This window comes from Pan paniscus, chromosome 20 (genome assembly GCF_029289425.2).
Source record: "Pan paniscus chromosome 20, NHGRI_mPanPan1-v2.0_pri, whole genome shotgun sequence".
Lineage (NCBI taxonomy): Eukaryota > Metazoa > Chordata > Mammalia > Primates > Hominidae > Pan > Pan paniscus.
The window spans coordinates 48451908-48469717 of NC_073269.2; the positions used below are offsets into that span (position 1 = coordinate 48451908).

Consider the following 17810-nt stretch of genomic DNA (forward strand, 5'->3'; position numbering starts at 1 on the left):
GTCAGCTGAGATCATGCCACTGCACTCCAGCCTGGGTGACAGAGAGAGACTCTGTCTCAAAAAAAAAAAAAAAAAAAAAAAAAGAAAAAGAAAAAGAAAAAAAAGTCACTAAATGGACAGTCTCTCTCATTTACCCCACTCCCTACCCCTTAAGTGGTCCAAAATTATCTAGCTCCAGCATGGCTGCAACTTAAGGCCACCATACCTCCCTGGAAGATCCATTTGGGTTTCTTTGATCTTATTCCAGAATTTACCTATTCAGATGCAAGTAAGCATTACATCATATCATTTTTCTTTCTCACTAAAGTAATATACTATGAACATTATACAACTGCTTCCTTTTTTTCTTCCTGGCAAGCTTCCGATAACAGAACTTAAGAAACACTCTCATTCTTTTTTTTTTTTTTTTTTGAGATGGAGTCTCTCTCTATCGCCCAGGCTGGAGTGCAGTGGCAAGCGATTTCAGCTCACTGCAACCCTGCCTCCCGGGCTTAAGTGATCTTCCCACCTTAGCCTCCCAAGTAGCTGGGATTACAAACATGCACCACCATGCCTGGCTGTTTTTTGTATTTTTTTTGTTTGTTTTGAGACGGAGTTTTGCTCTTGTTGCACAGGCTGGAGTGCAATGGCGCAATCTCGGCTCACTGCAACCTCTGCCTCCCGGGTTTGAACCATTCTCCTGCCTCAGGCTCCCAAGTAGCTGGGATTACAAGTGCACGCTACCACTCCCTGCTAATTTTTTTGTATTTAGTAGAGATGGGGTTTCACCATGTTGGTCAGGCTGGTCTTGAACTCCTGACCTCAAGTGATCTGCCCACCTCGGCCTCCCAAAGTGCCGGCCGTGCCCAGCCTTCATTCTTCTTGTTTTTTTTTAAGTTGTGTAATATTCCATTTACATTTGTAGTTTATTTAAATAGCCTCCCACTGGTGAACACTTGGACTGTTCCACTCTTCTGCTATTACAAAATCACACACCAGGAAAATAAATCTTGCACTTTGTCTGCCACTTTGAATATTAGATCTGGGCTTTGAAGTGCTTAGCTGGAAAGGTGAGGAGTTGGATAAGAAGACACTGAAGTGTCCAGTCCTGGAGTTTTAATGTGAGATGGAAATCACGAGAGGCCAGGGGTAAAGGTGGGCTCTGGGACCCTGTCGTCTATTGTCTGAATTTAGGTCTTGCCTCTTTTCCCAGAGTGACCTTTGACAAGCCACCTAACCCCTGTCCCTCTGCCTCAGTCTCTCATTTGGTAAAATGGGGAAGAAGGTTGGGTTGACCAGTCTTTTCTGGCTCTGATGTGGCCTGTGAGTCCAGAAAGGGACTCACACATACACCCATCCCTGGTGGCACAGGTCTCAATTGTCCGCAGCACGACCATCACCCTAACACCCAGCGCAGAGACAGATGTATCCCTGGTCTACCGTGGCTTCATCTACCCAATGCTGCCTGGAGGGCCAGGTGGACCAGGGGCTGAGGACGTGGCCGTGTGGACGCGGGCCCAGCGCCTACACGTCCTGGCCCGGATGGCCCGTGGCCCTGACACGGAGAACATGGTGAGGCCGCCTGGGACATTCAGGGGGGTGTTTATGGTAAATATGGGAGTTAGGGGTGTGGTATAGGGCATCTGTGGTGATTTGAAGGTTCTGGGGAAGGGCTGGGGAGAAATTAGAGGCAGGAGATGGATTTTGTGTGTGTGTGTAAGACAGAGTCTCACTCTGTTGTCCAGGCTGGAGTGCAGTGGCGCGATCTCGGCTCACTGCTACCTTCACCTCCCAGGTTCAAGCAATTCTTCTGCCTCAGCCTCCCACGTAGCTGGGATTACAGATGTGCATCAGCACTCCTGGCTAATTTTTTTGCATTTTAAGTAAAGATGGGTTTTCACCATGTTGGCCAGGCTGGTTTGGAACTCCTGACCTCAGATGATCCGCCACCTTGGCCTCCCAAAGTGCTGGGATTACAGGCGTAAGCCACTGCGCCTGGCTGGGAATGGATCTTTAGTAGAGGAGGGAGGGTGCTGAGGTTTTCAATTGTGAGCAGAATTTGAGGGAAACTTTGAAGCAGGTGAGGAAGGTCTGAGTCAGACTTGAAAGGCCCCTGAAGGCTGGGCATGGAGGTGTACACCTGTAATCCCAGTCCTTTGGGAGGTAGGGGCAGGTGGATTGCCTGAACCCAGAAGTTTGGGACTAGCCTGGGAAACGTGGCGAGACATCATCTCTCCAAAAAATACAAAAATTAGCTGGCCATGGTAGCATGCACCTGTAGTCCCAGCTATTTGGGAGGCTGAGGTGGGAGGATCACTTGAACCTGGGAAGTTGAGGCTGCAGTGAGCCATGATCGCATCACTGCACTTCAGCCTGAGTGATGGAATGAGACCCTGTCTCAAGAAAAAAAAAAAAAAAAAGCCCCTGAGGAGGAGGGTCCCTGGGGGTCTCACCTCTGAGGTTCTCAGGATCTAAGGAGCTCTGAGGCCCTCTTCTTAGGAGGGGGTGGGGTACAGGGTGGGTTTGGAGGTATCAGGGGTCTGAGGAAGGAATGGGAAGGGTTCTGAGGCCCCTGCCTATCACTCACACCTACCCCAGGAGGAGGTGGGGCGCTGGGTGGCTCATCAGGAGAAGGAGACGCGGCGGCTGCAGCGCCCTGGGTCTGCTCGCCTCTTCCCTCTGCCTGGGCGGGACCACAAGTATGCAGTAGAGATCCAGGGCCAGCTCAACGGCTCGGCAGGCCCTGGGCACAGCGAGCTAACTCTGCTGTGGGATCGGACTGGTGTGCCAGGAGGCAGCGTGAGTACCCAGGACCTACCTCCAACCCTAGCCGCAGGCCCCAGCCTCAGATCACCTGGGCTTTCTGAACCCCAGGCCACAAACTCTGAAATCCCTAGATTCTGGCCTCGGACTCCTTAACTCTTGGCCTCTGAACTCTGGACCTCCTCTTGAACCCTGTGGCCCCTGACCTCTGCCTATAGACCCTAACCTGATCCCATATTTTGACCCCCATCTTCTGACTCCTCACCCTTGACCCTGCTGACCCTGACCTCTGCCCTCCATACTTTGACCTGTAATAATCTCCAGATTCCTCCAGACCTTGGACCTCTTTACTGATTTCCTAAATCCTGACTTCCTATGTGCCTGAGTTCTCAACCTGGGCTCCAAAACCTTACTTTCAGTTAGCGCCAGACTCTGACCCCTGCCCCAGACCTTGACTGCTGCCTTCCTGTGACCCCTTCCCCAGGAGATCTCCTTCTTCTTCCTGGAGCCCTACCGCTCGTCGTCCTGCACCTCCTATTCTTCCTGCCTGGGCTGCTTGGCAGACCAGGGCTGTGGCTGGTGCCTGACCAGTGCCACCTGCCACCTGCGCCAGGGCGGAGCCCATTGCGGGGATGACGGGGCTGGTGGGTCCCTGCTGGTGCTGGTGCCTACCCTCTGCCCACTCTGCGAGGAGCATCGGGACTGCCACGCCTGCACCCAGGTGCCTGTGGGGCCACCAGGGGAGGTCACAAGGTGGAGGGAGCCACAGCAGGCAATGGGCAGTCAAGGGAACCCCTGGTGGGGGGTGTGGGGGAAACAGCAAGGGCTTTTGGCCTTGATCTGCAGAGCCTGGTGGGGAGGGTGAGATGGAGCTGTAGAGAGAGGCATCTGGGGAGTCAGGACTCTCCCTGTTGTAGGGGCCAGAGAATGCAACTCCATCCTTTTCCACTAGCGGGGAGTTTCTCAGCATAGGCACTGGAGCCCAGGAGTAGGCCTTCAGGCCTGCCACCTCCAAGTGATGTCAGGCAGCCCTCGACACCCTGCTTCCTCTTGTTCCCTGGGAGGGTTTGTTTCCTTGTGAGTGGCAAGGGAGCCGTTAAGGGTCCAGGCTCTAAGTCCCTGCTCTGTCTCAAACAGAGTGAGGCTTCCTATTTCTCTCCCCCCACCCCACCACCATCCAGGAGCTCAACAGAAGTCCCAGAATTGCACTTCTGTGGCTCTGGTTGGGCCTTGTACAGGCTCCTGGGCCAATGACTGGAGTTGTGGGGAGGGAATGTGGCCCCTTGCCCACCTCTGGATCCTGAGGATTGAATAAGCCCCACCCGGACCACACAGAAGGGTTGCTATTGCCCAAAGGAGACAGTGGGTGCTGGGCGGGCCGACCCATGGGTGTCTGTGGTCGAAGGGAGGGGTCCAGAGACGCAGGCAGCTGGGGAGGGAGATGGCCTTACAGGGACAGTCTGCAGGGTGGGGCAGGGGGTGGGATGGGCACTGGGAGCCCAAAGGAAAGGGCTGAGTGGGGTTCTGACTCCTCTGCCCAACTGACCCCCAGGACCCCTTCTGTGAGTGGCATCAGAGCACCAGCCGCAAAGGGGACGCGGCATGCAGCCGGCGGGGCCGGGGTCGGGGTGCCCTGAAGAGTCCAGAGGAGTGTCCCCCGCTCTGCAGCCAGTGAGTCAGGCTGGGTGCAGGGAGTGGGTGGGTGGATGTGCCTGGGGATGTGTGCTGGCTGTGGAGTGACCTGGCCCCCTGCTCCCCGCCCCAGGCGACTGACCTGTGAGGACTGCCTGGCCAACTCTAGCCAGTGCGCCTGGTGCCAGTCCACCCACACCTGCTTCCTGTTTGCCGCCTACTTGGCCCGGTACCCACACGGGGGCTGTCGAGGCTGGGACGACAGGTATGGTCCCTGGGGCAGGGCTAACAGAGGAAGATTCCCCACTGGCAAGGGGCTGGGGCTCTGACCCCCACCCCTGCCATCCTGCAGTGTGCACTCGGAGCCACGGTGCCGGAGCTGTGATGGCTTCCTGACCTGCCATGAGTGTCTGCAGAGCCACGAGTGTGGCTGGTGTGGCAATGAGGACAACCCCACACTGGGACGGTGAGCCCGGGCAGGTGGGTGGGCAGGGTGCCCGGCTGTGTCCTTCCTCCATGACCGGTCATTCTAATGGCCTCTTTGCTTCTCTGCCCTCTTGCCCATCCCATGGCCACCTTCCCTTTTCCGTACTGTTTTTCTGTTGTTTATTTTACCCTCCCGCTCTTTTTTCTCCATTTTTCCTCCTTTTCCGGGTCTCTGCGATTCGTTTTCTTTCTCCTTGTCTGTTTCTGTCTCTCCGCTCTCCCTTTCACTGCATCTCTGTCTATGTCTCTCTTCTGTCTTCCAAAATTGTTTTTGTCTGCGACTTCTCCTGGTTTCTCTGTCTCTCTTTCCAAATTTATATTTGCATCCCTCTCCTTCCAATTGGCCTCCTCTCTCCCTGTCATTGTTTCTATGTATGGCTCCTGTTTCTATGTTGTCCCCTGCTTCTTCACTCTCCCACCCTGCAGGTGCCTACAGGGGGACTTCTCAGGGCCCCTCGGTGGGGGTAACTGCTCCCTGTGGGTGGGGGAGGGCCTGGGGCTTCCCGTGGCCCTCCCTGCCCGCTGGGCATACGCCCGCTGTCCTGACGTGGATGAGTGTCGCCTGGGCCTGGCCCGGTGCCACCCGCGGGCGACCTGCCTGAACACGCCCCTCAGCTACGAGTGTCACTGCCAGCGGGGCTACCAGGGTGATGGCATCTCACACTGCAACCGCACGTGAGTGAGGCGGGGGTTGCTATGGAGATGTTGCCCCAGGCTGGGGCACATGGAGGTGGAGGGAGGAAGCCATCATGGCACTGGGTCCCCTCCTGTGGAACCAGCATCCCCAGTTAGCCAGGGGTTTTTACCTTGCACACTAGGTCCTTGTTAGAGTGACAGGGTCCCCAGTGTAACCCTGGTTACCATGGAAGTGGGGCACCCATAGGCTGTGGGCCATAGTCTTCAGCGTTGCCATGGAGGTGGAGGAGGACCTAGTTGAAAGAGGTTTTCACAGTGGTGCTATGTGGTTGCTATAGAGACAGGCTTGGTGATGCATGGAGTTACCTTGGAGACAGGGTCACCCACATAGCCCAAAACCATGGAAACAGCCAGTGGCTTTGATGGTGTCATGGTGGGTGGAGATGATGGGGTGCTTTAGGGGCTCTGGGCCTGCCTGGCGCTTTCCCCACCCCCAACACGGCCCCTCAGGTGCTTGGAGGACTGTGGCCATGGTGTGTGCAGTGGCCCCCCGGACTTTACCTGCGTGTGTGACCTGGGCTGGACATCAGACCTGCCCCCGCCCACACCCGCCCCGGGTCCGCCAGCCCCCCGCTGCTCCCGGGACTGTGGCTGCAGCTTCCACAGCCACTGCCGCAAGCGGGGCCCTGGCTTCTGCGACGAGTGCCAGGGTAAGCAGCCCTTGTCCTGGGCCCAGCCTGGACCCAGGGAGCCTCCTCCCTTCTTGGGGCTCCAGTTTGCTCTTCTTGGAGGGGGCCTCAGTGTCCTCTCATGCAGCTCTAGGTCCCCTGCCCCATTCCTGTTCCTGACTCAAACAGGTTTCAGTGCCACCCATCGCTCTGGTTGGGCTTCAGTTCCCCCTCTTGGGACTTGCTGTTTCCCCTGATCTGGGCCTTGGTTTCTCACCTTTGAAGCAGCTGGGTGGGGTCAGGGTTTAGCTGAGCCAGTAGGCCTGGGCCTGTTTCCACCCTTGACTTGACTCTGTCCCACCTGCTGGGGCCTCCACAGACTGGACATGGGGGGAGCACTGCGAACGATGCCGGCCCGGCAGCTTCGGCAACGCCACAGGCTCTAGGGGCTGCCGGCCCTGCCAGTGCAACGGGCACGGGGACCCACGCCGTGGCCACTGCGACAACCTCAGTGGGCTCTGCTTCTGCCAGGACCACACCGAGGGTGCCCACTGCCAGCTCTGCTCCCCAGGCTATTATGGGGATCCCCGGTGAGCCAGCGGGCCAGCCAGGGCTGGGTAGGGTGTGCTTGGGGACACAGTGGGGAGGGTCAGGACTGGTCTGACACTGGCTCTTCTCCATCTCCCCAGGGCCGGTGGTTCCTGCTTTCGGGAGTGTGGGGGTCGCGCCCTCCTCACCAACGTGTCCTCAGTGGCACTGGGCTCACGCCGGGTCGGGGGGCTGCTGCCTCCAGGTGGCGGGGCTGCAAGAGCCGGGCCTGGCCTGTCCTACTGTGTGTGGGTTGTCTCGGCCACTGAGGAGCTACAGCCCTGTGCTCCCGGGACCCTCTGTCCCCCACTCACCCTCACCTTCTCCCCCGACAGCAGCACCCCCTGCACGGTGAGCACTGAGGAAACGAGGGTTCAGGCGCATGAGCCAGAACCGTGTCCCCTGACCCAGCCTGCATCCTCAGACCCTGACCCTAGTATTGCTGTTTTTTTTTTTGTTTGTTTTTTTAATCCTTCAAAACCCAAACTCCTCCTCAGATCCCCAGCACTTTGTTCCTAGGCCCACAGACAGACCTCCCCATTTCCCAGATAGCTTCCTATTTCCTCAGCTCCCATCTCCAATTCTCCAGATCCTCAATCTCCCCATTCCTAGAGCAGGAATGGTAAATTGTTACACCTTGTACACCAACTCTGATTGATTGGTACTGACTGCCAGGAGCTGCATGTTGAGAAAGGGGCTCAATGCAAGAGTGCCTGATAGATGAGCCGTGTCTACTTTGGACACAGGAAGGGGAGTGGTGGCCTTATGTCATAGTTTGACAGTCTCCCCTGGATGTTCAAACAGCCCATTTCCCAGTCTCAGATTGCCCTCCCCTCTTGAACCCCTCCTCCTCCCAGACCCCAGGGGTCGTTCTTATCCTCATTGTCCCCTAATCCTCGATTCTGCACCCCTCTAGCTGAGCTACGTCCTGGCGTTTGATGGATTCCCACGCTTCCTGGACACTGGTGTTGTCCAGTCGGACCGCAGCCTCATAGCTGCCTTCTGTGGCCAGCGACGGGACAGGCCCCTCACTGTTCAGGCCCTGTCTGGTACGGGGGCTAGGGGAAGTGGGACCTCTTAGTCCTGGGCTATGTATCCCTTGCCCCTGAACTCACCACCTGAAGTGGGCTCAGGACCCAGCTCTGCCGCTGCTTATGGGGTGATGTAAGTCCCTCACCATCTCTGGACCTCAGTGTCCTTAGTTGAGAGGAAAATAGGATTGCGCCGGCTGAGCTATGTCTGCAGAGAGAAGGGCTGAATGAGACATGTCTCTGGGGCATATAGAATGTGGCTGGTGTGAGGACCCCACACCACTCACTCTTTCCAGCTAGGCAGGAGTGTAGTAGCGCAATCTCAGCTCACTGCAACTTCTGCCTCCTGGGCTCCAGCGATTCTCCTGCCTCAGCCTCCCGAGTAGCTGGGATTATAGGCGCATGCCACCATGCCTGGCTAATTTTTGTATTTTTAGTAGAGACGGGGTTTCACCATGTTGGCCAGTCTGGTCTTGAACTCCTGACCTCAAGTGATTCGCCCACCTTGGCCTCCCAAAATGCTGGGATTACAGACATAAGCTGCTGCGCCCGGCATATATATATATAACTCTATTGAGGCATATTTTATATATACTAACATATCAAGTAATTCCTGTCACACCTACCCCCAAATCAGTATCTTTTCTAAAGAGATCCAGTCTCATGTAAGGGCAGTAGGAGTTGTGGAAGGTTTGGAGCTTGCTGATTACAGGGCCCAATTCACATTTTGAGGATCGCTGGGCCACCATGAGTGGGGAGTGTAGTCAGCCAGGAGGACCAGTAGGGGATGGGTGCCGGTGTCCAGGTGGGACAGGACTTGGGCTTGGATAGCAGCTCAGGAGGTAGCTAGCAGTCGGTGAGAGATTTAGGCTTGAAGATCAATCTTGATGGGTTGGCTGAGGGAGGGGGTGCAGAATGGTTCATCCTGGCGATGATTATGAATAATATGGTGCCTTCCTTCCCTGCCCAGTCACACTGGGTTTTCTTAGCATCTGGGGGTGGAAGGGGCCAGGAACGTGACTTTGCTACCAGCCTCTGGCCTCTCTCTTCACAGGGCTGCTCGTGCTGCACTGGGAGGCCAATGGCTCCTCATCCTGGGGCTTCAATGCTTCGGTGGGCTCTGCCCGCTGTGGGTCAGGGGGCCCCGGGAGCTGTCCCGTCCCTCAGGAATGCGTGCCCCAGGACGGTGCTGCAGGTGCGGGGCTCTGCCGATGTCCTCAGGGCTGGGCTGGCCCACACTGCCGCATGGCTCTGTGTCCTGAGAACTGCAATGCCCACACTGGGGCAGGAACTTGTAACCAGGTACAGGTGGGAGAGGTCAAGTCTGGTGGGACAGGGCTGGTGATCAGGGCTCCCCTGAGTCCCTTGTCATCCCCCAGAGCCTGGGTGTGTGCATCTGTGCCGAGGGCTTCGGGGGCCCCGACTGCGCCACCAAGCTGGATGGCGGGCAGCTGGTCTGGGAGACCCTCATGGACAGCCGCCTCTCAGCCGTGAGTTGTGGGTACCCGCTGTCTAGGGATGGTTGCTCCCAGGTCGTTCTCCCACCTCCATTCCTGGGACCACCCCTACACCCAGGCCTGGCACTTTGTCCTGACCCTAGCCTGATCCCCGATGTCCGCACCCACCCCTAGGACACTGCCAGCCGCTTCCTGCACCGCCTGGGCCACACCATGGTGGATGGACCCGATGCCACCTTGTGGATGTTTGGGGGCCTGGGCCTGCCCCAGGGGCTGCTGGGAAACCTGTACAGGTGAGGACTGCCCTGGGCAGGTGGGATTCGCAAATAAGAGAAGGTCACCTCGGGATGCTAAGAGTCACCTCAGAGGAGTGCAGAAAAGCCTCTAAGGTAAAGGACAGCCCAAAGGATGCTGGGACACTTGTCACAGGAAGCTCACCCGGGGACACTTGAGGACCAGGGTACTTATTTGGGTGGTGCTACCCCAGGGAATGGTGAGAGGACTGTCATAGGAAGGTCACCCCAGGGGATGCGGGGACATCTGTCAGGCAGGGTCACCTTGAAGGATGCTGGGATGACTGTAATGAGGCTGCTTTTTTGCACCCTGGCCCCAGGTACTCAGTGAGTGAGCGGCGGTGGACACAGATGCTGGCGGGAGCCGAGGACGGGGGCCCAGGCCCATCGCCCCGCTCCTTCCATGCAGCCGCATATGTGCCCGCTGGCCGTGGTGCCATGTATCTGCTGGGGGGACTTACCGCTGGAGGCGTCACCCGTGATTTCTGGGTCCTCAACCTCACCACCCTGCAATGGCGGCAGGAGAAGGTGAGCATCTCTCCCCAGCCCACTCCCCAGCCCTCACACTGGGCCCTAACAGAGACAGCTGTGGTAGCTCCTGCCAGCTCCATCCCCAGAGGAAACAGAAGCCCCAAACTTGAATTTCCTCGGCCATCCTGGGTCACACTGTTGTCCTGAGCCAGTCCTGGGCTGGGACACAGCTTCACTCAGCAGCAGAGAGAGGCCAGGGGAGCAAGGGCTTCCCAAAGCCACACCAGGCTTGAGCAGGTGGAAATGCCAAGGGGCCCACTGTGCCTCTGCCAGGACCCAGGCTGGTCCGACTGGCCCCGGGCGGGGGTCATTCCCTCCTTAGTACTTCAGGGAGGACTGTGGGGGGCTGAGGCTCGCTTCTACCCACAAGGTGACCCCTGACCTCTAGCCCCATCGGTGACCTTGCCCCTCCATCCCTCAGGCCCCCCAGACCGTGGAGCTGCCAGCCGTTGCTGGTCACACCCTTACTGCCCGCCGAGGCCTGTCTCTGCTCCTGGTGGGCGGTTACTCCCCGGAAAATGGCTTCAACCAGCAGCTGCTGGAGTACCAGCTGGCAACCGGCACCTGGGTGTCAGGAGCCCAGAGTGGGACACCCCCCACAGGTGGGGCTGGGGACCGGGAGGGGACAGCCCCCGTGGATCTCCCGGGCATCCGGGCTTCCTGTGGGCTCTCCATCCACTGCTGTGCTCTGTGGCCACCTGTCTCCCTCTCTTTCCCGTCCCCATGCAGATTCTCAGGGCACCCTCTTGAATGTTCAGATTTTCTGACTGTCCTTCCCAGACTCCACAACTAACTGCCCACTCCCGGCCACATGTGGCCACCGTCCCCTGCCCCCAGGGTCTGAGCTCCCTGCTCCTCAGGGGTTCTTCCTCGATCACACCTCCTTTCTTTGATCACTGTCCCCTAGACATTCTGGACGCCCTGTCTCCCTCCCGAGAGCCTGGCAGAACTTACTGCCAGTTGAGGACTCCCTTCTCTTTCCCAGAGTCTCTAATGATTGTCCATTCGAACCCAACTGAGAGGGACGGGTGGAGAGGGGCTCCCAGGCCTCCAGTCTCAGGGCCGGGGAAGGGAGTGGTCACCAAACAGGGGACCGGGAGGTCGGCGGGGTCAGTGCTGTTGTCAGCCCCTCCCCCAGCCTGTCACCCTGCCCCTCACCAGGTCTCTATGGTCACTCTGCTGTCTACCACGAGGCCACCGACTCCCTCTACGTGTTTGGGGGGTTCCGATTCCATGTGGAGCTGGCGGCCCCATCCCCCGAGCTCTACTCCCTGCACTGTCCTGACCGCACCTGGAGTCTGCTGGCCCCTACTCAGGGGGCAAAGGTCAGGAAAAGAGGCTCAGACCCAAGGATGTATGGGGCAGGAGGGAGGGGTCCTCTTTCCCAGTGCCCCAGGGACTGGCTCCATCCCAGATTCCTGCTTCCCCTCCTTTCTATGTTCCCTAACTAAGCGACACCCCCACATCTCCCCTGCTTCCATCCCTGATTTGGAGGAGAGAACCCGAGGCCAGGAGGTCAGAGGCATGAGTTCTGCCCAGCTCTGCCCTGAGTCTTGGTGTGGCCCTGGCAGGCCCCTTCCCCGTCCTGGGTTTTTCCACTCGTATAAACCAGGACTGAGGCTCCCCGCTCTTTCTGCCTTCAAGGCCAAGGAGAATGTGTGTGGGAGGGCAGGGAGCCCTGTCTGCACTGGTTAGAGAGGCTGGCGGTTTCAGTCCACACGTTTCCAAGCCCGTCTTGGAGGCAGGGGGCTAGAAGCAAGAGACTCGAGGAGCCTCAACCCCAGGACGCCCCCACTGTCACTAGCGAGATCGTATGAGGAATGTGCGTGGCTCATCTCGGGGTCTGGGCCAAGTTCCTGGGGAGCAGCCTGGGTCATGGGGGTTCCGGGAAGTCAGGAAGGAGATGGCTCTGTGGGCTGCTCTTGCTGGTACAGGAGGTTTCCTGGAGGAAATCTCACCTCACCTGAAGGAGGTGAGATTTGAAGAGGGTTAGGAGTGGGTGGGCTGGTAGGGGGGGACAGGTAGGGAAGTACAGGGGTGGCTGGAGGGCTAAGAGGGAGCAGAGGACAGCTCTGACAGGCTGTCCTGTCCCCCCACCCCCCGTCTCCCCAACAGCCCCGCCCCCGGCTTTTCCACGCCTCAGCCCTGTTAGGGGACACCATGGTGGTTCTTGGGGGGCGCTCGGACCCTGACGAGTTCAGCAGCGACGTTCTGCTCTACCAGGTCAACTGCAATGCCTGGCTTTTGCCCGACCTCACCCGTAAGTCCCCACTGTGGCTCCCAGGAGGCTGAGGGACATCCAGGAGGAGCCCCATCCCCATCCTGGGACTCCCACTCCTTAGGAGTCACTGGGCCCCTGCAGACCCACTGGCAGAGCTCCCGCTCTTCTGGATTATCTGAACACCAGGACATGCCCTCCTTCCTTTTTTTTTCTTAGAGAAGTTTATTTTTTACTCTGTAAAAGTAACAATGTTCACTGTATATAATTTGTAAAATAGGAAAGAAAAAAAAACACCCATAATCCCCCTCTCTAGAGACAACCACTATTAGACATGGGGGGTGTTTCCTACCAGCCTTTGCTGTTCATAGGTAGAAGCATGCCTGTCACTTGCCTTTTTATTTCAATGTTGTGACTGACTGTTGTGAGTGTGTTTCTGGGTCTGTCTCCTTTTCTTTTTGCTTCTCTCTCTGACCCTTTGTCTCTTTTTCTATTTTTATTAGCAACAGAGTCTCACTGTGTTGCCTAGGCTGGAGTGCAGTGATGCTATCTTGGCTCACTGTAGCCTCTGCCTCCAAGGCTCAAGCAAGCAATCCTCCCTCCTCAGCCTCCCAAGAAGCTGGGACTACAGGCATGCCACCACGCCTGGATAATTTTTTTTTTCTTTTTTGGTAGAGACAGGGTTTTGCTATGTTGCCCATGCTGGTCTTGAACTCCTGGGCCCAAGCAGTCCACCTGCCTCAGCCTCCCAAAGTGCTGGGATTTAATTCCCTTTTTCTCTTAATCTGTCTTTTCAGATTCAGTAGACAGAGACTACTTCATGTCTGTGTCTCTCAGTTATTTTTTGAGGATTTAAAAAAATTGAGGTGAAAGTCACATAACATAAAATTAACCATCTTAAAAATGCATTGGCTGCAGCCTGGGTGACAGAGCAAGACTCTTTCTCAAAAAAAAAAAAAAAAAATGCATTGGCATTTAGTGCCTTCAGAGAGTTGTCCAGCCGCCACATCTATCTGGTTCCAAAACATTTGTCTCTCTTCTTATTTCCCTCTTTGTGTTCCTTTGTTCTCTGCTTGTGTCTCTCTCCCTCTCTTTTTTTTGCTTGCTGTCTATCCTCATGTGTTTCCTCTCTGCTTCTGCTGTTTTTTTTTTTTTTTTTTTTTTTTTGGAGACATGGTCTTGTTCTGTTGCCCAGGCTGGAGTGCAGTGGTGCAATCTCAGCTCACTGCAGCCTCAACCTCCTGGGCTCAAGTGATCCTCCTAATTTAGCTTCCCAAGTAGCTGGGGCCACAGGTGCGCACCACCATGCCCAGCTAATTTTTTATTGTTTGTAGAGACGGGGTCTTTCTACGTTGCCCAGGCTGGTCTTGAACTCCTGGGCTCAAGCAGTCTTCCTGCCTCAGCCTCCCAAAGTGTTGGGATCACAGGTGTGAGCCACCACCCTTGGCCTTGTTTCTGCTGTCCTTTGACCCTGTGTTTCTCCTCTTTCCCTGCATCCTTCTCTGACTGGCATCATGGTGTGGGTCTCTTCCTGGAGTCTCCTGCTCTCTATCTGTCTGAATACGCCATCTTTCCTCAGGCCCGGCCTCTGTGGGGCCCCCAATGGAGGAGTCTGTGGCCCATGCTGTGGCAGCAGTCGGGAGCCGCCTGTATATCTCTGGGGGTTTTGGGGGAGTGGCCCTGGGCCGCCTGCTGGCACTGACCCTGCCCCCTGACCCCTGCCGCCTGCTGTCCTCACCTGAAGCTTGTAACCAGTCTGGGGCCTGCACCTGGTGCCATGGGGCCTGCTTGTCCGGGGATCAGGCCCACAGGTAACCATGGCGACCATGACAGGCAGTGGGGAGTGGAGCCCTCTAATGGGGGTCCTGTGCTAGGCCACACCAGGATGGAGGCCTCAGGAGTATACCGTCTGGTTCAGGAAAGGGGTGAATCACCGCAGGCAGGGTGGCCGGGGGAGCTCTGAGTGGGGATCCCTGCCTGGGACTGGGGTCTCATGCAGGAATGCTTGCTGGAGGAGCTGGGTCTGAACTGGGCCTTAAAAGAACGGTAGAGTTGAGACCATCAGTGATTCAGAAGTGAGGCTGAGACCGGAAGCTGGAGGGGGTCAGCTCAGAAAGGGCTTCCCATGCCTGGCAGAGGCACTGGCTCTGTCCAGCTCCACAGATCCTTCAGCTGCGGTTCCGGGAATGCAGACATCCTGGACACTGAAAGTGTTTTCCTAGGCTTAGCACAGACTCACTTCACTGCCCAGTCACCCTCACTGATATGAGGCTATTAGTTGGCCTTATTTGCCCGAAGGGTGTGTTGTCAGTTACTACAGGAATGTTAATGGTTTGATTTTGGAGTGCTCCTTACCCCAGACCCCACTGGAGGTATTGTGTAACAGTGGGTACACCCACTGCTTTTCTAAAATCCAGAACAGCCTGAAACGTGTGTACCTCTTGGGATTTGGGGTAAGGGATTGTGGACCCCCCTGTGCAGGACAGGGAGCCATGGAAGGCCTGAGCAGGACAGGGCAGGGACGGGCCTGGGCAGTGAGATCCCTGGCGCTGTTGTGAGGGGTAGAGTGACGAGAGCCTGCAGGTGGGGACCAGGTTGGGCAAGAGGCTGCAGGGGTGGGGAGGAGGGGACGGTCAGAGAGAAATCCAGGAGGCAGAAGGCTTCGGTGGCTGCATGGGCAGGAGGACCTGGGGTGTGGTCCAGCGTCTCCAGCCTGGGTGACAGGTGGATGTGGGACCATCTATTACCAAATGGTGGTGGGGACAGCCAGGCTCAGGAGGCCTGTGCTATGTCCCGCTTGGGATGCAGGGTTGGGGGCCTGCAGGACAGTGTCTGGGAGGCAGAAGGAGGGGGTCTGGATGGGTGTGAGTGAGCCAGGCCTCATGTCCTTTAGGCTGGGCTGCGGGGGCTCCCCCTGCTCCCCAATGCCTCGCTCCCCGGAGGAATGTCGACGTCTCCGGACCTGCAGTGAGTGCCTGGCCCGCCATCCTCGGACCCTGCAACCTGGAGATGGAGAGGTGAGTGGTGGCGAAGGCGGGGATGAGAAGCAGCAGGTGTAGGGCAGGGAGGTCCTGGTCTCCACTCTGGTCAGCTGTCCCACCCACCCCAGGGTCTCAGGAACCACCGAGTTCTCAGCTGGCTCAGGAGGGGTGCTGAGGGTCCCATCTAGCCTGTCTTCCCTCACCAGGCATCCACCCCCCGCTGTAAGTGGTGTACCAACTGCCCCGAAGGTGCTTGCATTGGACGCAATGGGTCCTGCACCTCTGAGAATGACTGTCGGATCAACCAGCGAGAGGTCTTCTGGGCAGGGAACTGCTCCGAGGCTGCGTGCGGGGCTGCTGACTGCGAGCAGTGCACGCGGGAGGGCAAGTGCATGTGGACGCGGCAGTTCAAGAGGACAGGTGAGCAGTGGGCCTAGTTCCTGAGAGGGGAGTCTTGGGGCCTGGACTCCTGGGTCTGAGGGAGGAGGGGCTGGGGGCCTGGTCTCCTGGGTTTGAGGGAGGAGGGGCTGGGGGCCTGGACTCCTGGGTCTGAGGGAGGAGGGGATGGGGGCCTGGACTCCTGGGTCTGAGGGAGAAGGGGCTGGGCCCCTGATCTCCTGGGTCTGAGGGAGGAGGGACTGGGGCCTGGACTCCTGGGTCTGAGGGAGGAGAGGCTGGGGGCCTGGACTCCTGGGTCTGAGGGAGGAGGGACTGGGCCTTGATTCCTGGGTCTGAGGGAGGAGGGGCTGGGCACCTGATCTCTTGGGTCTGAGGGAGGAGGGGCTGGGGCTGGATTCCTGGGTTAAGGGAGGAGGGGCTGGGCCTGAGCTCCTGGGTCTGAGGGAGGAGGGGCTGGGCTTGCGATCTCCTGGGTCTGAGGTTCTAATCCCCGTGCCCCACCCCCAGGGGAGACCCGCCGCATCCTCTCCGTGCAGCCCACCTATGACTGGACGTGCTTCAGCCACTCTCTGCTGAATGTGTCCCCCATGCCGGTGGAATCATCACCCCCACTGCCCTGCCCCACCCCTTGTCACCTCCTACCCAACTGTACCTCCTGCCTGGACTCTAAGGGAGCAGATGGGGGCTGGCAGCACTGTGTTTGGAGCAGCAGCCTGCAGCAGGTACTGCACCTGGCCAGGACCGTGCCAGGCAAGGGCCCGGGCAGGTCTCCCTCCTCTCTGCGCTGGCAGGGACCTTTCTTCCACCATCTCCTCCACCCTCCTCCTTCCATCTCCCTGGTTCTAGCCGCAGTCGTGCTTCCTTCTCGTGCCACTATCTCTTTCCTCCCTCGTTGCCTCATGAGGGTCCCTGTTGTGTCCTCCAGCCATGCTTCTGTGTGTGCCACTTTCCCAACCCCTGGCCTCTGCCTCTCCAACTCTTGTCCATGGTATCATGGTCTCCTCATCCTTTCCATGACTTAAAAAATTTTTTAATTTAATTTTTTGTTTTTAATTTTGTCGATATAATTCATAGGTTCACATCCACGACTCTTAATGCTTCTTCCTTCAACCTCCCAAACCTTTTCTGCTTCCCTCCTCTCTCTCTTTCTCTCTCTACTTATGGAACTTTTGGTTGTAAGAAACAGACACTCCCTCGAGCTGGTTTTGTTATAAGGAAGTGTGGGTATTTGATGGACTCTGAGAGCAGGAAGTGTTTCTGCTCTGTCGCTCTCAGGCCATATGACCCGTAATCTCAGCTGTTCTCCGCACTTCTCCATTGTCAGGTTTCTGTCGGCCTGATAGTCAACACACATGGCCTCAGATGGCAGCCTTGACCCCCAGTCTAGATGCCTTCTAATTCCAGAGACCACGTTCATCTCTGTGTTTGTTGGTTAGCTCACATTCTCGAGGAGAAACTCTGACTTAGTGCACGAGCTACATGTCCAGCCTTGGTGTAGTGGGATGTGGCCAGGGAGGGCTAGGAGCACGTGGTTCAAACGTGGCACGTCAGATCTAGGCCTCTTCTAGGCTGTGGGGTGGAGAGATGATTCCTGAAGGTGGGTGTGGCCTAGGCAGGCATGTGTGTACCCATGACAGTCCACCCCTTGGAGTGCCTGGCACATGCTCTCTTGTTTCCAGAAACTCCATTCCAAAGACGCTTCCACCTGACATGATTAAACTGTCGTGGTGGCAGACAAAGGCATTCGCACCCCACCCCACTGCCCCCCGCCGTGGGAGATAAGACACATTCACCTCCCACTGTCACATGTGGAAGCAATGTCACTCAGCCAGAGCCCGCTCCTCATTCATACCTCGATTATGCAAGACCCAATTGAGGCAAAACTGCTCACCATCCGACAACCCATGAACTAAGTGATCAGTCCAGCCACCACCCAGACACTAGTAGACAACAGTGCAGGGATGTGGGACACTTGCCATTTTGAGAGGTGGACTAAAGAAACCAACAGCACTTCGTGGAAATTCGAGACCAGGAGGGCAGGGTGTGGAGGACCAAGAATCCCACAGACCTTGGCATCCAGTGCCAGGAGCCCTGCCTGGGAGTGGTACATTAGCTCTCACCCGGAGGTAGTTTGCCTTGCGATCAAAA

At 57.1% G+C, this 17810-nt stretch overlaps 2 protein-coding genes across 7 annotated transcripts in view; both read left to right on the forward strand.

The window, feature by feature from the left end:
• Positions 1-17810, forward strand: part of LOC100976543 (CEA cell adhesion molecule 6) — a 910921-nt gene that overhangs the window by 586589 nt on the left and 306522 nt on the right. The gene's annotated exons all lie outside the window — the stretch shown is intronic.
• Positions 1-17810, forward strand: part of MEGF8 (multiple EGF like domains 8) — a 53339-nt gene that overhangs the window by 21477 nt on the left and 14052 nt on the right. For 5 of the 6 annotated variants that reach the window (XM_034946057.3, XM_008964158.4, XM_063600305.1 and 2 more), the window contains 22 exons: positions 1351-1551; positions 2578-2778; positions 3227-3463; positions 4295-4413; positions 4508-4639; positions 4727-4840; positions 5287-5535; positions 6007-6206; positions 6544-6754; positions 6854-7103; positions 7669-7801; positions 8838-9085; positions 9163-9273; positions 9415-9533; positions 9854-10061; positions 10486-10666; positions 11226-11389; positions 12180-12324; positions 13862-14093; positions 15176-15299; positions 15470-15683; positions 16170-16384. In XM_034946057.3, coding sequence (XP_034801948.2) covers positions 1351-1551; positions 2578-2778; positions 3227-3463; positions 4295-4413; positions 4508-4639; positions 4727-4840; positions 5287-5535; positions 6007-6206; positions 6544-6754; positions 6854-7103; positions 7669-7801; positions 8838-9085; positions 9163-9273; positions 9415-9533; positions 9854-10061; positions 10486-10666; positions 11226-11389; positions 12180-12324; positions 13862-14093; positions 15176-15299; positions 15470-15683; positions 16170-16384 — 4008 coding nt within the window. Of the gene's footprint in view, positions 1-1350; positions 1552-2577; positions 2779-3226; positions 3464-4294; positions 4414-4507; positions 4640-4726; positions 4841-5286; positions 5536-6006; positions 6207-6543; positions 6755-6853; positions 7104-7668; positions 7802-8837; positions 9086-9162; positions 9274-9414; positions 9534-9853; positions 10062-10485; positions 10667-11225; positions 11390-11868; positions 12037-12179; positions 12325-13861; positions 14094-15175; positions 15300-15469; positions 15684-16169; positions 16385-17810 lie in introns of all 6 variants that reach the window. The other variant, XM_003811761.6, reaches the window with a different exon arrangement.